The sequence below is a fragment of the Genypterus blacodes genome, unplaced genomic scaffold (assembly GCF_046128005.1).
Source record: "Genypterus blacodes isolate CSIRO-AG114 ecotype Tasmania unplaced genomic scaffold, CSIRO-AGI_Gbla_v1 ptg000057l_1, whole genome shotgun sequence".
NCBI lineage: Eukaryota > Metazoa > Chordata > Actinopteri > Ophidiiformes > Ophidiidae > Genypterus > Genypterus blacodes.
The window spans coordinates 2,296,253-2,313,862 of NW_027466869.1; the positions used below are offsets into that span (position 1 = coordinate 2,296,253).

At 41.0% G+C, this 17,610-nt stretch overlaps 1 protein-coding gene across 4 annotated transcripts; it reads left to right on the forward strand.

Moving 5' to 3' along the window:
• Positions 1-1,844: 1,844 nt before the first annotated feature.
• inpp5b (inositol polyphosphate-5-phosphatase B) lies at positions 1,845-17,444 on the forward strand. 4 transcript variants are annotated; one of them, XM_076152674.1, is made up of 23 exons: positions 1,845-2,123; positions 2,566-2,645; positions 2,943-3,040; positions 3,166-3,195; positions 3,285-3,395; positions 4,830-4,973; positions 8,788-8,881; positions 9,372-9,542; positions 10,806-10,907; positions 11,169-11,283; positions 11,942-12,058; positions 12,418-12,605; positions 12,895-13,006; positions 13,109-13,218; positions 13,718-13,853; positions 14,136-14,246; positions 14,378-14,543; positions 14,808-15,043; positions 15,617-15,724; positions 16,197-16,281; positions 16,376-16,503; positions 16,618-16,729; positions 17,010-17,444. In XM_076152674.1, exons 1-23 carry the CDS (start codon positions 2,067-2,069, stop codon positions 17,117-17,119), a joined length of 2,721 nt encoding a protein of 906 aa, XP_076008789.1. In that variant the 5' UTR covers positions 1,845-2,066; the 3' UTR covers positions 17,120-17,444. The 4 variants fall into 4 exon arrangements, with proteins under 4 accessions (XP_076008789.1, XP_076008790.1, XP_076008791.1 ...); XM_076152675.1 differs by lacking the exons at positions 1,845-2,123; positions 2,566-2,645; positions 2,943-3,040; positions 3,166-3,195; positions 3,285-3,395 and adding an exon at positions 4,140-4,481; XM_076152676.1 differs by lacking the exons at positions 1,845-2,123; positions 2,566-2,645; positions 2,943-3,040; ... (1 more) ...; positions 3,285-3,395; positions 4,830-4,973 and adding an exon at positions 5,726-5,836.
• The last annotated feature ends 166 nt before the right edge of the window (positions 17,445-17,610 follow it).

A 17,610-nucleotide genomic window follows, 5' to 3' on the forward strand; every position in this document is an offset into this window, starting at 1 on the left:
TGTTTAATGCTCTGTTATAGACGTTTCTAATAGTGGAGATTTTGACTCATTGTGGCAAGAAAAGCACAGACAGATGGCTTCAGTCCATTTCGATGTATACGTAAGCCATGCCACTGAGCCAACACGCACAATTAGGCCTCTGGCTCTGTGACACAGAAATGGAAGGTGGAGGCCCTGTGAATACGTACTATATGAGCTCAATAAGTCAAAATATTTGCTCTGAGAAAGATCTATTTCCAAGCTGTTTTGTTTTTCTGAAAGGATTTGCTGAACAGATTTAGTTTCCCCATTCACACTGATTATGATTGTATACAACCTTTACTTTTGAATGAGTGACGGAAACTGTATGTGGCATGCCTAACACATATTTACAGATGTTCTATATTCATATCCTTTCCTAGATTTTCGTAAATACAAGCCATTGCGAGCAGCTATGACTCTGTACGCACTTTAGGAAAAATGAATCAGCTGAGCTGTTACAGAGTATGAATGAAGGTTTGTTGAAGTGTTCCGGGAGATGAGATTATATAATGCAATGTGCAATACAATACTTTTTGGCATCATTTTGTCTGTTTTGTGAATCACGAGATGGCCGCCTATACTGTAAGGATTGTTAACCTTATTTTATTTTATAATGATACCATGTAAATATAACATGAAATCATTGTAACAGAATTGGGTTGATTTATATTGCTCTTGTCTTGTACAAAATGATAACTGTGCCTGAAAATATAATATACATATATCATTCAATATTAAAAACTTTATAGAGACTTTAACTGGAATCCAGTTTGTACTTAAGACGTGTATTTATTTCAATAAGACCTAAATCATTTTCTAGATCAGGACCAGCCAGACACACTCTGGCCAATTTCCAGCAAATATCCTTAGAAAGGTCATCAATACTCCTGCATTACCAGGAAGATGGTGATTTAAAATAATTTGGAGCTTAGAATGAAATATGCAGATGAAGGCACGTTGTAAAGATAACACATCTTTGTTAGGCTTCCTCAGATTTACACAATCCCCAGTCTGTGGATTTGGGCTGCTATGCTTGGAGGTAGTCATGTCTCATTCCAGTCATTCCAGCTCTGCCACTACCAAACTAAGTAGGGATTCTTCTGAGCACATTATACACTTTGTTGTATTGCTGTTGTGTTTGGTATAAGGCATGTTGTCCTTCGAATTTGCCATTTGTCTTCCATAAAGGTTACTGTATACGCACTGCATATGGTGGCATTTATTCTTACACAGAGGAAGCCTTTGTTCAGCCCTACAAATCCTCCCACTGAGAGTTCTGTGCATGTAGCTGATGGTGCCATTGCTCTTGCGAAGGCTTTTGTCACCTTTTCCTCTGGGGATTGTCCCTGACAAAAATTGAAATTAATACGTAACCTGTCAACCTGTCCCTGGGCAAATATGCAACATAAAGGCCCTGGAAGAGTTCAGGTGTGGACCACAAGAGACACTGAGCTACTTTCCTCTAAAAGCTTTTTCACTTCAATTTAAATAATTGATTTCCAGGGTTTTCAAAAATGTTATTAAAACAGCTTTGGCTTTAAATGGGGCAAATACTGTTGATGTTTTAAGGTGGAAATCAGACCTATTTTGGCTCATTCGCAATGACTAAAACCATAAAGTGTTACACATCTGTTATATTCATTATGTTTTCAATATATTTTCCCTTTGCATTACTTCATCTAAGTGTATAATCATAACCACTGCTCATCAGATCTCCAAGAATATCAGGAGCACCTGCAGAAATCAGAATAAATGTCTATTGTAGACCTAATCCCACCCAATCTGCACCGATGACAGCCTACATGTGACGTCACATGGGTTCACAGAGTAACCCAGAATCAGTGCGTGGCAGCCTGGGTCGGGCTGGTCCAGCAGAGGAAAGAGAAACCAGCTGGACAGAGATGTCAGACTGCATGGAACCGTTAAATGCCCCCTCTTGTGACTTTGCACTTGGCCTGAGAGAGAAGTAACTCGCGGAAAACGATTCGGAGGTGTGGAAGTAACTTTGGAAGCAAGACGTTGGAGCAGAAGTTGAAGTCTTCAGTATGGATCAGTCCGTCGCAATTCAAGAAACTTTGGGAAAGAGCGAGAATTGCGTCATAGTATCTTTTGTAACTCGCGCTGTCTTGAGTTTGACGGATTTCTGCATCAAGTTGAAGTAACTCGAACCGTGTTTAGTTCCATTTCGCTGCAGCTCATGTGCGACTGGGGCGAGGCCTGTAAAATGAGTCTCTGCCACATGGTTTTTATCTCTTTGAGAATCTGCTTAACATACTTGTGCTTTTATTTCGTCGCTGCCGTGTATTAAACACGCACTTTTCGTTGTTACAACACATTCAGTCGGGTGGGACTTCCAGGGTGGGATTTGTGCCAACTGTTGCAGTAAGACCTGTCATCCACACGATGGCAGCTTTGTCTCACAAACTCCAGATTTCAGATTGCTCTCAACACAAAAATAGTTTGAAATTAATATAGAATGTACAGTTGCACATTTTGTGTCTTTATTTCACGGATACGCACACTCCTTAACTAAGCTGCGAACATGCTGTCCAAAGTGATATCCTATTTGACAACATCTCTGAAAGCAAACTGCTGGGATTGGTGGAGTCGGCAAAAGAACATGCGTGAGTCCTTTTCATATTAAAACATTAAATGTATGCATTGATCCAATTTTGTCCTGGGGGTTGGGGGAACAATATTAGGTCTATCTTACATTGTAACACAGTCTAAGACAACACCAAACCTCTGCCTCAAAGATTGCTTAAAATTGCATCACTACGTGTCAGACTCACTAACAGAATGTATTACAGAGGAGCTGCATTCCTGGCATAATGTTGTACAGATGTTGTTTTGTCTGACCATTGTTCATTCACACTGGTTGTAGTAATATTTTTAATTGTGTTGTGTTTAATCTCTTGCAGAATTTTTATTTACACCCATCGCAGGATGGCTATCACTGCTGATGATGTGTCTCTGGAGGACATCATACCTATCTCCCTGGACTTTGCTGTTGTGGAGGGTAAGCACTTTTATACATACTCACAAAGGGGTAATGCTTTTCAGATGTTATTGTTAAAATAAAGACTTAGTATAGTAAGCAGTCTAAATTTCCCTAATGCATTTCCTATGTTGCAATCCCCTTAGTTTCTTCACCAGAGGAACTTGCCGTTGTTGGTAAGTTGTCTTCCTTTCCATCACAGCATATTGACCTTATGCCACTTTACACACCCACAGCATGAAACTGAACACGTGTCTTGCTCTAGGTGCCGATACTAGAGTGAGAGTCAGCTACCAGCAGGAGGAGATAGAGCTCAGACTCCCATTTGGCTCCCACTCAAGACTCTTCCTCAGTGAGGTCAACAAAGCCTGGAGTGGTAGGTCAGGCTGATCGGTTTCCATGAGGTTATTTGGTAAATGCTTTTATTTTGGGCTCTGGTACTATGAAAAAGAATGAATGGCTATTTAATTGTGATTTGAGCAATATCACAAATGCTCTCAATTTCTCAAGTCCTCAACGAAGGCTGTCAATTATTTGGATCTGGATGACGCCATTTATGACAAAGATCAGTAAATGGTGGATAGTCACAACACATGATGATGTTGTGACCTTTGTGATGATGGTTTGTGTTTTCATTGGTTGTTGTCTTGTAGTGCAGAAAGAGACAGTGTATGTAATCTATCAATCTTGCTCTGGCCTGATGCTTTTTTTAGTTGTCTTAGCTTAAGGCTAGCTTTTTTTCTTAGTCATTAACATAATTTATTTGTTTTTTTGGGGGTTTTATTTTGGTTTTGCCATGGAAATGAGTACCAGACAAGGAGGAAATGCAAATAACATCCTCCCACTGTCCCTGAGGGAAACCTGTTTAGCCAGTCAAAGTGACAGTATGTGTCAAACCAGAAAATACTCATATTTACAATACTGACTTTATATTAGAGAGTGGAAAGTTGATTGTAAAAAAAAAAAAAAGTGATTCCAAGTTCCTCCGAAGTTAGAGCTTCATAAGTGGTGCTGCCTCCTCATCGGTCAGTATGTGAGGCCTGGCTGAGAGAGAGAGATAGAGAGAGGAAGACAAAGGGGTGGAGTTTTAACTGTTCCGTTGAGTATTTCTCTCTTCTCACAGAAAAACATTTGCTTAAGACAGACAAGCTGAAAAAGGAGCTTTTTACTTCCACTTTCATACCCTTTTAAAACTCTTTTACATTCTTCTTTGTGACTCATATAATGGATTTTTTTGCCACATGGAAGGATGCTGTGCCCTTTATTTTGGTAGGAGCACGTCATTTCTGGCACAAACCCTCTAGTTTACACAGTGGAAACCACGTGTGATGATGGGCAGTGCATCATATGTCACTTGTGTTTCATGTTTGTGGCATTCTCGAGAGCAACCACACAACCTATTGAGCAATACCAGAGATGGCAAGTTTAAATAACTTCAGAAAAACTGCTAGAAATAATCAAGGTAAGCCGATTGTTGTTGTAATGTAACATCTTACACGTCGTCTTAGTAAAGGCATTCAAGCGTGTGCAATGAGTTCTAGGGATCCACTTTGTTTTACGTGACTTTAATAGCAAGAATTAACAGGTTGCCGAAACCCGTCATTGTCTTAACAACAGTCAAGTCAACACTTAAACCACATGTTCCTGTTTCTACTATTGATCAGTATTGTTGAGCTGAAATTATTCTCTTCTTCTTCTTGTGACTCCTCAGCCAAATTCAAAGTTCAGATCATTGCAAACTTCACTTTACTCTAGCTTCGCTTTCACACACCATCGGTTTTCATCCTCTTACTTTCTTGTCTTTCTTTAGATGTTTGTAAGGCGACTTCACAAGCACCAAAGTTTGAGTGGGTCAGCAAGTACCACAAATCCACTGGAGGCGAAGGAGTTGTCAAACAGGCCCTCGCACCCTTGGGAACAACACTATCTAAACTCAACCAACAGAGGAAAACAGGTTTGCCATCATATAACTGTTTGTTGAAGACCACAATCAGGTTCTATATTTCCAGAGGCATAACCCAAATAGGATCTACAGTACCAGCCTGTATCCAGGTTTAGACAGGGACTGTAGTTTGTTTCCAAATGTGCACTTGCATTCTTTCTTCATTCTTTCTCACACTGATAACATTACACTGAATAGTTGCGTCGTAAAAATAGGCAGTTTTGCAATTACTACTTCCTTTGATGACAAACGGCCAAATGCACATGCAAAGATTATTGCGCTTGGTTACCAAATGTAGAAATAGAGCGAAGGAGATCATTATTTGTGTTTTATCTTGCACTGCAATACTTTTCTACGAGTTTCATGTAAGCTTATGCAGTATGTTTGCAAATAGAGCTACACTTTAGGTTAGGTTTGATGCTTTCTGAGCTTTACAGTGAGCAGATGTTGTAATTAGTTCAACTCCTCTTCCCTTAAATGAAGAATTAGCTTGCAAGAGGTCATAATGATGTGGAAAACAAACACGAACTAGAGTCTATGTTTCTCATCATTACGATCCGTCCTTCAAACTAAGGAAATCAAATAGGCGGCGACCTTATTTGCTCTTCAGATATCAGACACTTGTGTAAAGAAAACTGTCTGTTGACTTCGAGTTTATTAATCGTCAGCGAAATGAGCCAACATCGTGAACTTGTTCGCACCCACCGCAGGTTGCCGCGGGTCTGACTGAGCCTCTGCGGCAGGAGGAGGCAGTAAACCCCGCCTCTCCTGCTAGCATGGGGCAGGTCTGAACGCTGGACGCTGCTGCTCCCTCCCGGTGCTCAGAATGCATGGGGGCGGATCGGGGGAGATGTCTACCGTGATGGGAGAATCTGGTACGGGGACAAGATTTCTACGTTTCTTCGTTATGCGGTGTAGTGGAGGCGGTGTAGTGGAAGACGGCGGAGATTATTTACCACCCCATCCTCTCGTAGCTTCTTGGCTAATGCTAGCGAGTTATGCCCGTTTGAATGTTGTCGCTTTTTAGTCGAGGAAGCTAATTTTTAGCACGATAGCTCGAAGGCCAGTGTTGAGCAGGTTTGAGAGTGTTACTCGTTACTCGTTTGTTTAAATCCTCGTTGTATTAATTATGTTATGTTATGTAAAATTTTGTGCTTTAGTTACATTTTTATTACTCGCTAGTAGACTAAGGCTAATGTTAGTGTTTAGCATTGTCAGTGTTGATGGTTGCTGTTAAACCGGGACACACCTGTTGTAGTAGGTAGGTGGTGCGGTAGTTATTACCGTAATAACACGGAGTTAACTCAGAATTACTATAATGCGCAATGGCTTGTTTAAAAATTTTTGAAACGTCAATGATCGCTTTCTGCTAATCCTCATGGGGAACTTGACCTCATGGCTTGTGTACTTAATGTTGAGCACTTTCCAACCTGACCAGAAGCTGTTTAACGATAATTTATTCTCTTTCAACACAATTTGCTCAGCTTCTAATAAGACAATCTTAAACATTATACATACAATCTGACCCCCCTTTGCTTTATTGCTAAGGGATTTTTGTGAGGGATTTGTTGACCTTTGTGCAGCGTCGGTGAGATGTTAGTGACGAGTCATGTTATGGTTGTAGTAATATCTCTGCCATCTCGCTGATAATCTGATGTTGATGTGGAATTTGCCCTTAGCTGTTATATTAAACACAATTATAGATGCAATGTTACATTCAACTCATTGGTTAATATGCCAGGTAACACTTGAACTGCACTCATTCGGGATACAGTTTGGCACCTGAGTTCTTGTAGTACCAGACTGTATTTTACCACAAAAAGATAGTACTGGATAAGTCATTGAGAACACTGAAGTTTACTAACTTGTAGCCAATGGAAAGAGTCTTGATGGACTTGATACAGGACTTCAGCCGGGAAGGTACAGTTGTAAACAGTCATTGTCTCCAAAGTGTGTGTAATTTTACAAAGCCCTTTATGATGATAGGTGCTGATGTCATTTTAGTATTCTCCTAAAGGTTTTGTCTTTCCAGTTTACTGATTTCCTCAGACTACCTAACTAATATACAGTATTTATTTTATTTTTTTCCTGTTATCTTTTTATCTTTTTTGTCTACTGGGAACATCTCTGGCAGGTAATACCCTAAAGAGCTATTTGATCGTCCAGCACTGCAATCGGGTTCGGATGAGGACAACAACGACACTCTAGATTTAAGTTACTTGTGTGTTTAAACCAGGCTGGCAGCTGTGTCACTGCTTTACACACGAGAGAGATCTCAATTTAGTCGTTATAGGATTGTGTGCGCACAGGGAGAGTTTAGCCTTGGATGCAGCATTCCTAAGCACTCCTTTCCAGAGCATTTCACGTTTTGGTGGGAGTTTTCTCAGTCAAACAAAGGGCTGTCCCATTTCCTTTTCCTGTCCACTCTAATGTACAGACACTCTGGCAGATAATGTATCCAAAAAAGGGAAGGCTCAACAATGAAAAACAACTTCTACCAGATTAAAATATCAGTAATTCTTTAATTTATATTAGGAATATTTATTTCATATTAGGAATAAGAGCTCTCCTTTGCAGCATGAACTTCAAGGCAAACAGCAGAAGTGCACGTCAGCATTTAATATGCAACAAAAAGCGACTAAGGTGCTGTGAAAAGCAGATTTTGTGTTGTGCCATTGCCAACAACCACATGATACATATCACATTACATTTTGAATACTAGGGATGTTCTACAACTTGGCACATTTAGATTTACATATTTTACACATTTTCTGCTGTCAGGATTGGCGACACCATGCATCTCAGGTTTGACTTCCTCTGCCTTTTAGATATTAATGACCTTTATTCATTTTGTATCACATGGATGTATTACCTGGTTTGGCAAAGAGAATCAGAACATGTTACAGATTGTTATCTCATCTTTGTAGACACATTTCAGCCGGGCACAAACTTAGCAGGCTGCTGAGACATCACTAGAATGCAGAGTGCTGTACTCTCGCAGAATGTATCTTATCTTGTGGTTCGAGAGTTCCTGATCAGATGTTGTTTGTGGCCCGCTGTAGCTTTATAGAGTTCAATTTCCTGTTTAAAGTTCATGCTTTCCCTTTCAGAAGAATCAACTGTGCTCTTTGCACGGCGACAGGAAACAGAGGCCATGCTGTCTCATACCTCACACTCGCCCATTAAATAAAACTACTTAGCATGCAGTAACTGTAACCTGCTGCAACGGACGGTCTCAGTCAATTGACCGCAACCAACGATCTCTTACCTTGTGCTTTTAACGATTGCTTGTGCATATGTGTTATTATGTGTTTTTGTTTTTATTCTTGGTCTTATCACTTTAGTAGATTCAGGGGTGGAAGTATTGGTTGGCTCATGGCGGTGTTTTATCTCATTACATTACATTACATTACGATCATTTAGCAGACGCTTTTATCCAAAGCGACTTACAATAAGTGTGTTCAACAAAGGTAGATAAAAGAACTTCAGGTCACAAGAAATCGTAAGCGCATTTCCTTCCTAAACCAACAGCTAAGAGCATAACTAGAGCTAGAGTAGAAGTGCAATAAGTTAGGTACTATGATGAATGAGAAAAAAGGACAGATTGGAAATGATTATGATGATCATTAGGATGGAATCAGTTTGATCATGTAGACTAGCAGTTCTACCAGCAGCCAACAGATACCCAGTGACATCTGATGTGCATGTTGGCCCATCAGAAGTCCTTTTACAACAGCTATATTGCAGCCATCTGATCTAACCATCATTTGAATACATTGTATATATACTTAATTCATCTTCCCCTCTCTCTCTCCTGTCCAAACAGAGAAACCATCAGACAAAAAGGGATCTTTAGAAAGGGACAAGGGTTCCAACAGCGGCACACAGAAGTCTAGAACTCAACTCTCCGGCCCAGAGAGGTGAGGTATTTTTAGCTGCCCAATAACATGCACTTCTACGCAGCGGTGGAAAGAGTTCTAGAAAATCATGTTTAATCATACACACTGTTAACTCACTCCTGGGGGCTCTGTGTTTGATTTGATTCCTCACTTTAAATGAGTTCTCTTCAGTTCCTCTCCAACCTCGAGGCCACTGCTGCTATGCTCAGAAGGAATGTCTGTGCTGTAAGATTGGGCTAAATGAAAAGTAGGTTCCCTAAAAAAAGGTCCCGGCGCCCAGACATACTGCCTTTCTTCCTCTGCTGTCTGCCCCATTTTATGCTGATGTCAGAAGTAACGTTTCAGCAGATACAGAAGTGTCACTGGGAGCAAAGTGTCACGTCTCTTTTATGGCATAATTATGGCCTTATGCTTTCCATCGAGCACTGAGCTCACACATTTGTGACAAATGGTTCTGTTTCTGCCATTGACTCCACCTCCTGACCCCCCCCTCCCCCCTCTTGTGGTTTAGTCAGCTCATTGCCAGCCGAGAGGGCCGGGATGACCTGGTGCGCTCCTCTAGCCACACCCTGTCCAACAAAGCTCAGATACTGGCCATGCCACAGTTCGGCTTGCGTGACAACCTCATCAAGTGTGAGCTGCTGAAGAGTGAGGATGTTTACACTTACCTGGAACGCTTCAGGTATGTTACCATCAACTCTTTTCTCTGTCCAATATGCTGTGTACTTGGTGCATTGTCTTTGGTCCTGTGACGCAGACACATAACTATTTACAGTATAGAGTTTAGCAAATGTACAAAAACCTATGACACACTAATGTTTCTGCACACAGTTCCTTTTCCAGTTATGTGACTATGCTTTTGGTGTGTCTATGTTGATGCTGTCACATCAGAGTTCATCTGATTCAGAGGTGTGTGATGTTGTGTCTGGAAATACAGAAAAAGTTATTACATGAACCAAACTCCAAGTCATGTCTCCTTGTTCTTCATACACAACACACTGTAGTTGCACAGTACATACTGTACTGAGAGTCATCGTGTAAAGGACAGTATCTTACATGCACTCAAATGGACAGTGCATGATATACCAAGGGCAATATCATACATAGCATCATAGTTTAACATCCAGAATTAGTATTCTCAGGGTTTGAATATAGGAGCAAGGTTATGATATTTCACACCATACAGCTGTGTTGACTGCACTCTGCTGACCCCGTTCGAATCCAAAATAGTTCCTAAAACTCAACTGCAAAGCAGTGTGGGCTGGAAAGATGTGAGCCTACAGAGTTGCTGTGGCCACAGTTTGGGTCCTAGAAGCGTTATGTAAAAAGAATGAGTCAACATATATTTACGTAGCGCTATGCTGAATTAAGCACGACCGTTTCAGTGTCTCACAATGCATCATCCTGCTGTCTTCACACAAACTCCAGCTCTGGAAACAAGAGTGTCAGTTGTGGGTGATTTGCACTGATGAATAGTTTGTTATTTCTTAGGGTTTTGTGTATAACTTGGAAATGACTTGGACAACCAAGCATTTGCTAAAGAAAGCTCAATGAATGAAGAAATACGTTGTAGCTTTAGACCACAGTGCCCCCTGCTGTATGCATGGAAATCCAAGGTGATTCCCAGAGTTTGTTTGGAAGGGATGTGTTTGAATTTGCAATATGAAACGGAATAACAGCTGTGCGTTTGTATTTGCATTGCCATGAGAAAAAGAGCAGTCACGCTCAGCAAGCCTATCCTGGATAAATAAAGGTCATCTAGGCAGAACGCTTGCCGTCTGTAGATGGACGTCACAAATTCATGATTTTCCTCTCGCCTGACACAGGACACAGACTTTCTTAAACGACGCACACATTTATCAGCACACCCTGGAGTTGGGAAGCACTTGTCTCTCATTCGTCTCCTTTATGCCCCACTCTTCATCTCTCTCCATTCTTTATTCAGCCTTTTCCTTGGCACATACAATGTGAACGGCCAGACTCCAAAGGAAAGCCTCCGACCATGGCTGAGCTGCACCCCTAACCCTCCTGACATGTACTGTGTGGGGTAAGTCACATCTTCCCTGCTGTCCTATAGCCTTGCCATTCTCTACTTGACACAGATAGACAGACAGACAGACACGCACACCACAAACCACAGACAGACGTCTGCAGCTACTCACTCTGTTCTGGGGGAACATTTTTTCATTAATCCTGCCTACATTTCAGTTAACTCCTTTGGTGTTGAAGAATGAAAAAGTATACTGATTATCTTAAAAGTCCTGATCACAAACATAGTAATGAACTCATTTGCTTTTGTCCTTCATAGTTTCCAGGAGCTTGACCTCAGCAAAGAGGCCTTCTTTTTCAGCGACACCCCCAAAGAGGTGGAGTGGATGAAGGCTGTGTCTGAGGCCTTGCATCCAGATGCCAAGTATGCCTTAGTAAGGAAATCTCTTTCTTAATCCACTTTCTTAATACTGTATATGTTTGAAATGTACATCATACCCCTCTAGTTAATATTCAACATATAGACAGTCAAAGGTATTGCAATAACTTGTAACCAAGTGTGCTTGATTTGACAGTGTCGTGCTGGCAATAGTTTGCAGAACACTTACTATTGTTACATGGCTGATTACACAGTATCACCAATTACTGTGAAGTAGTTGGCGGTGCTGCTGTTAATTGGTTGAGCTCAGTGAGGCAGGCGTCTATATTTAAGTTACTTGTTTTTCCTCTCTCAGTCTCTCAGTTAGTCGCGCTCAACCGCTTCCTCTTCCTCAAACTGCTGACTCTGCTGTATTAAGTTCCGCTCTCTTGTTTGGCCTGTGTTCTTCAGCCATTTTAGCAGATAAAAAGTGTAAGCATATTATCACATATGCTTTTGAATCTAGATAATGTCACATCATTTCGCAGGCAACTGTTAGTGCGCTCAATAAAGCACACTTGGCTGCTCTGTAACCCAATTAATAAATATATATATATATACTAAAATTGACATTTTATCAAAATGCCCACAGATTGCATCTTATGTTAATTCTGTGTCTTGTAACTCTGTGTACTTTTACTCTCTCAACACGTATGTCTAATCTTTTGCTACAGGTAAAGTTGGTTCGCCTGGTGGGCATTATGCTGATCTTCTACGTGAAGAGTGATCTTGCAGCGTTCATTTCTGAAGTGGAGGCTGAGTCTGTTGGCACAGGCATCATGGGACGGATGGTAAGAGCCCAATCGACAATGCCAGAAACAAAAGACCTCGTTCACAACCAGAAGCAGTCTTGTACCTTGAAGCCTTGACTGCTTCCTCAGTGAGAGCCTTTGTAATGTCGATTCATCTTCTGCTGCAGACCGAGAGGCTACTCTATATTTTTCACAAAGTACAATTGGAAATATGCAGAGTATCAAAAAATTTTGCATGATCTTGAATTACTGCCAAGCATAACAACGTTGCTTTTTGTTCCTGGTCCCTTTTGCAGCACTCTTGTTTGGCTTATTCAACAGATTGCTTGAGAGATTGAGAGTTTTTTCCTCCTTTTCACAACAAAGTCCACCCGTCTGAATTACTTCTTCTTTTGCAGGGAAACAAAGGTGCAGTGGCGATCCGTTTCCGCTTCCACAACTCTGATATCTGCGTGGTCAACTCTCACCTAGCCGCCCACATCGAAGAATACGAACGACGTAATCAGGACTATAAGGATATTTGCAGCCGTCTCCTATTTCGTCACCTGGATCCCACCCAGATCCCACTCACCATCATGAAGCACGAGTACGAAGCTGGCACCACACACATACAATAGATGTAGCAGTTTGTTTAGACAGGCTTTAGGGCACAATGAACTTCTCCTTACAAAGTTTTTGCAAGACAAACCTTCGATCATAACTATAACTGTTGAGCTTTTTTATAATTAAATATATGCAGGATAGTGCTTGGATTAGGAGACAATGTTTGTGGTGGTTAAATGTGATTCTCATTCATCATAATGTCTGTAAATCTTATCCATATCTTTCTTTCTTTCTTATCTTCATGCTTCTTCTTTTGTGCACTCCCCCACCAGCGCTGTTCTATGGATTGGAGACCTCAACTATAGAATCAGCGACCTTGACGTTGAAAATGTAAAGGATCTAATCAGTAAGAAGGACTTTGAAACACTTCACAATTACGACCAGGTAAACCCGGTGCTGTTCAGCTCTTTCCCACTTTTTTTAAATAAGCCTTTTGTTGTTGCTGCGCATGAGTCGTGACGCTGACAGCTGCTTGTGCTCCTCCAGCTTAAGAGGCAGATCGATAATGAAGCGGTGTTTGTTGGCTTCGTGGAAGGAGAGATTGATTTCCAGCCCACCTACAAATATGACACAGGGTCTGACATGTGGGATACAAGGTAATCGCATTCAAAGTCCCGTCTGTAAATAGCAGAGACTAGAGGGTCGGGTTTCAGCATACGTACCTGGAAGCGTTTTAGTGTCTAAAAATGTCTAAAAGCCTTTATTTCAGTCTGTTTATCTCTGCCCCAAATCACTGGCTTAGTACAATTCAAGGCATGGCAATGATACAGTGCAAAAATAGAATCTTGTGCTGGCATTTTTGCCATATTGTTGACGCAAACACTCAGCAGTCCAACCTCCCAAAGTTCCCGTTAATAAATGCTGTAGTGGCTCCAGCTCTTGTCCAAGGGTGCTGGTCTGTGATTGTTCTTGTCTGAAAAGTGTGCGTCCCCACAGGGATCTATCACAAAATACGCCTTATAAGTAAGTTCTGTAATATAGATGTAAATGTCTGCAGAAAAAAAGTGCAAGTTCCGCATTATAATTGATGCTTATGGAACTAAAACATAAATAAATGGTGGGAGCATTCATGTCTGTCATTTTCTTTTCATCAAGTGAAAAATGTCGTGCGCCAGCGTGGTGTGACCGGATCCTGTGGAGGGGGAAGAACATCAATCAACAGCATTACCAGAGTCACATGGCTCTGAAAACCAGTGACCACAAGCCAGTCAGTTCCCTGCTTGACATGGGGGTAAGAGATTCAGCCTTTGTACTTGAATGTCTTTTTTGTGGATTTGCACACAATGAGAAGATAGTGGACCTCGTTTTTGAACATCTCATCTACTGACAGAGAATCAATGAAAATGCCTTGGCATGCAGCTTTATCTGGTGGCTTCACATGAACATTGTACTAGATTTAGTTGATTAAGTTGTTAAGGAAAAAGTGCAGGAATGTATCAATGCAATGTAGTTTTTTTGCTTTGTTGCTTTTCTTAATTTCTATTATGTCTTTGACCTCTGTCCTCTCCTACAGATCAAACGAGTGAACGACGAGATCTACAAGAAGACCTTTGAAGAGATTGTTCGCAACATTGACAAGATGGAGAATGAGTGCATTCCATCTGTAACCTTGTCTGAGCGAGAGGTAAGTCTGCACCTTCAGGCCTATTATAATGTTATGGGACCTATACCCTTCTGATATACAATAAACTGCTTGTGAGTGAGTAAACCATAATTTGCCAATAAATGGAAAATCCATCCTCTCTCCTTTTTCAGTTCCACTTTAAGGAAGTGAAGTTCATGCAGCACCGAGCAGAGACTTTGACCCTCCTCAATGACGGGCAGGTCCCATGTCAGTTTGAGTTCATCCAGAAACCGAATGAGCCAACTTACTGTAAGCCATGGCTTACAGCCAGCCCTTCCAAAGGCTTCATCGCTCAGGGTGAGTCGCATCCACAGTCACACATCAATGCAGGCGCCACAGATATCAGTTTAACAAAGTATCAGTGTCGGTAAAGGGAGAAAAAGCTTGTTGAAGATGCCACAATCCCATCCCAGTGGTCAATGGTTGTGGGGGAAATTTCAGAACTATCTGGCAGATGCTTGTGTTTGCTTATATTGACCTTAGTATTCTGTATGATATAATACTCAGTTCACTCACCCCCTTACTTTGTTTGTGCATGTCTCATGTCTGCATGTCATCTAGGTGCTCGTGTGGACATTGAACTGGAGGTTTTTGTGAACCGATCGACAGCACCTGAACTCGCCTGTGGTCAGCAACAGATCGAGGACATCCTGGTGCTCCACCTGGAGCGTGGCAAGGACTACTTCATCTCGGTGTCAGGAAACTACCTGCCCAGCTGCTATGGCACCCCCATCCGTACACTGTGCCAGCTGAGGGAGCCCATCCGGGACACGTCCCAAGAGACGCTCCTACAGCTGGTTAGTGCTGCCAGGCGCAAACCAGGGACGACTCCCTCGAAGTACCATCTCTTCTTTCAGGGTTCTTCCATAGGGCACAGTATAATAAGATTAATTCTAGTTTAACCACGAGTCATACTGTAAGTGCCAAGAGGCAGGTATAAAAATAATTTAATAAAAAAAACTTAAATTTACCTAAATAAATAGGTAAACATTGCGTACAAAGGTGTTCACAAGAGAGTTTTTAACAGTCTTTAATCTAATGTAAAAACCCAGAGGGACACAGTCATTAGTCATTACACCTCCCACTGGAAGGGCTGAGCATGAGGTTGTTAGTGTTTATGTTAGTGGTGCCCTTTAATGCTGATTTCCATTCTCGGTTTTTGTATTTTTTCTTGCTAAACAATATCTGAATCGTAGAAATGATATCTAATGTTTAATGTATTACCTTGGCCTCGTCCTGTTTGCTCTGCTATTGTAAATTGATGCGGTGATATCCTCACTTCACACATGCTCCTAAGTGTAGCTTTTTGTGATTGATTCAATTTAGACAGATGTGAGACAATGTTTTCTCTGTTTTGTTCCTGGCAACAGGCAGAAATGTCAGGAAACGAGAGTCCAGCAAGCGCTGAGAACCCTCTAGACATTCCTAAAGAACTCTGGATGATGGTGGATCACTTGTTTCGCAATTCCCTGAGACAGGTCAGAAAATTGACGTGGAGCATCCATTAACACAATATTTAACATTATACTATCCTAGTGTCCGTTTTGTATTTCTTTCAAGTTTCATTTCCTTAAAAGTGAATTGCGGAACTCTTTTTTTTTTGACTTAGCTATATGTTCCTTACACGAACAAATGTATAGCAGCTACTGCACACCACAGCAATTTATCAATTTAAAGTCTAAAGTTTTGATGTTTCAAATATATTTAGGTTTCAGCAACCAAGACACTGGAAGAATAATGTTGTTTTCCTTGTCAGATTTGTAGAACCTGTGGGTTGCTGGTGATGGGATAATTGATTTTGAAAGACTGAAATAGGTTATTATTCATGTCTACCTGCTTTACCCCTGAATGCTCAAGGGGAATTTTGGTCAGGCCAAGTGAACCTGAATAGCATTTAAGCGGCTTATCTTTTTATTATATTCTTACAGTGATGTTTCTCTCTGTTTGCAGGAAGACATATTTCAGCAACCTGGGCTCCGAACTGAATTTGCAGAAATAAGGGATTGCCTTGACACTGGCATGCCCGATTCTCTCCGTATCCTTTTTCTAACTGTCGCACACACATTTGGAGAATATATTAAAAATCATATTTCCATCCGGTTGTTATACCTTTGACTGTGACTGTGTAGCGGGCAGTAACCACTCGGTGGCAGAGGCCTTGCTCCTTTTCCTTGATGCTCTGCCAGAGCCTGTGGTTCCATATTCCTTTTACCAGCAGTGCCTCGAATACTGCGCCAGTGCCAGTCAGTGTGAGAAGGTCAGTCAGAGAGGACATCAACCAAGGAATCATGTCACCATTCATCTGGTATAGTCGGTTTTGAAATGATACAAGTTCATCTGAGCTTTATTGTTTGTTTGTTTTTATCTTAAGGTTATTTCCATGCTACCTCAGTGCCATCAAAACGTGTTCAACTATTTAGCTGCTTTTCTCAGAGAGCTGTTGAAAAATTCTGCCAACAATCACCTGGATATCAACATCTTGGGTATGAAAAGGAAGCAGGGGGTCCTTACTCTCCTTCTCTCTTATTAGATATCATTTTCTGTACCATTCAGTTAACTAAACAGGTAAAGAGAACCTAATATATTAAGCAGTATGTAATGGTAGTATAATGGTATTTTGAAACATTGATTGTGTTAATTTCCTGTCACATTCCTTTTAATATGAAAAAAAACTATCTACTACATCTAGCATTGTGTTGGAGAACACAAAGGGACTCTTTTGTTCAGGTGTGCTGCTTGAATCCTGTATTTTTTTCATGACAGCCACCATCTTTGCTGCCTTGCTCCTGAGATCACCGATGAAGCAAGATCTCACAGAAAAGAGGAAGACTCAGGAGTTCTTTCAGCACTTCCTGATCCAAGGCTCATCTTAGACGGAGGAATCCTCCTTCGTCTCCTTCCGTTTATGCTGAATAGTGAACACTACACTGTACAGACCAGTATTTGAAATAAACTGTAATATTTCCTATATTTCTAGATGGCTCTTTGTATAGATATGGATAGTATGATTAGTGAAAAGCCTTATTTGATTTGAAGCCTTCTGTTTGATAGCAATGTTTGTGATCTGTTGATGCACAGCTTTTCTTGTATATCACAGAGCAGCTGTAGAGAGCTAACCATTTAAATGTATGTATCATGTCTTTTATTTAAAAAAGAAATGTGCCATGTCACAACAGCTGATCGTTTTATATAAAAAGGCTTTGAAAGAAACCTGGAATGTGTTGGCCTTGGTTTTTAGATTCGTTTTATTTTTACTTTCTTAGTGCAAGAAGATCAAACTAAGTGATGTGAATGAATGTGTGTGTGTGTGTAGTGTTATTACAATTTGCCATATCGTGAAACATACCCACGCCATTTAAAAGAG

Coding starts and splice junctions, on each gene's coding strand:
- inpp5b (XM_076152674.1), top strand. CDS start 2,067: ATGGATCAGTCCGTCGCAATTCAAGAAACTTTGGGAAAGAGCGAGAAT. Junction 2,646..2,942: donor GAGTCGGCAAAAGAACATGC/GTGAGTCCTTTT, acceptor AATCTCTTGCAG/AATTTTTATTTACACCCATC. Junction 13,219..13,717: donor TCTGACATGTGGGATACAAG/GTAATCGCATTC, acceptor CTTTTCATCAAG/TGAAAAATGTCGTGCGCCAG.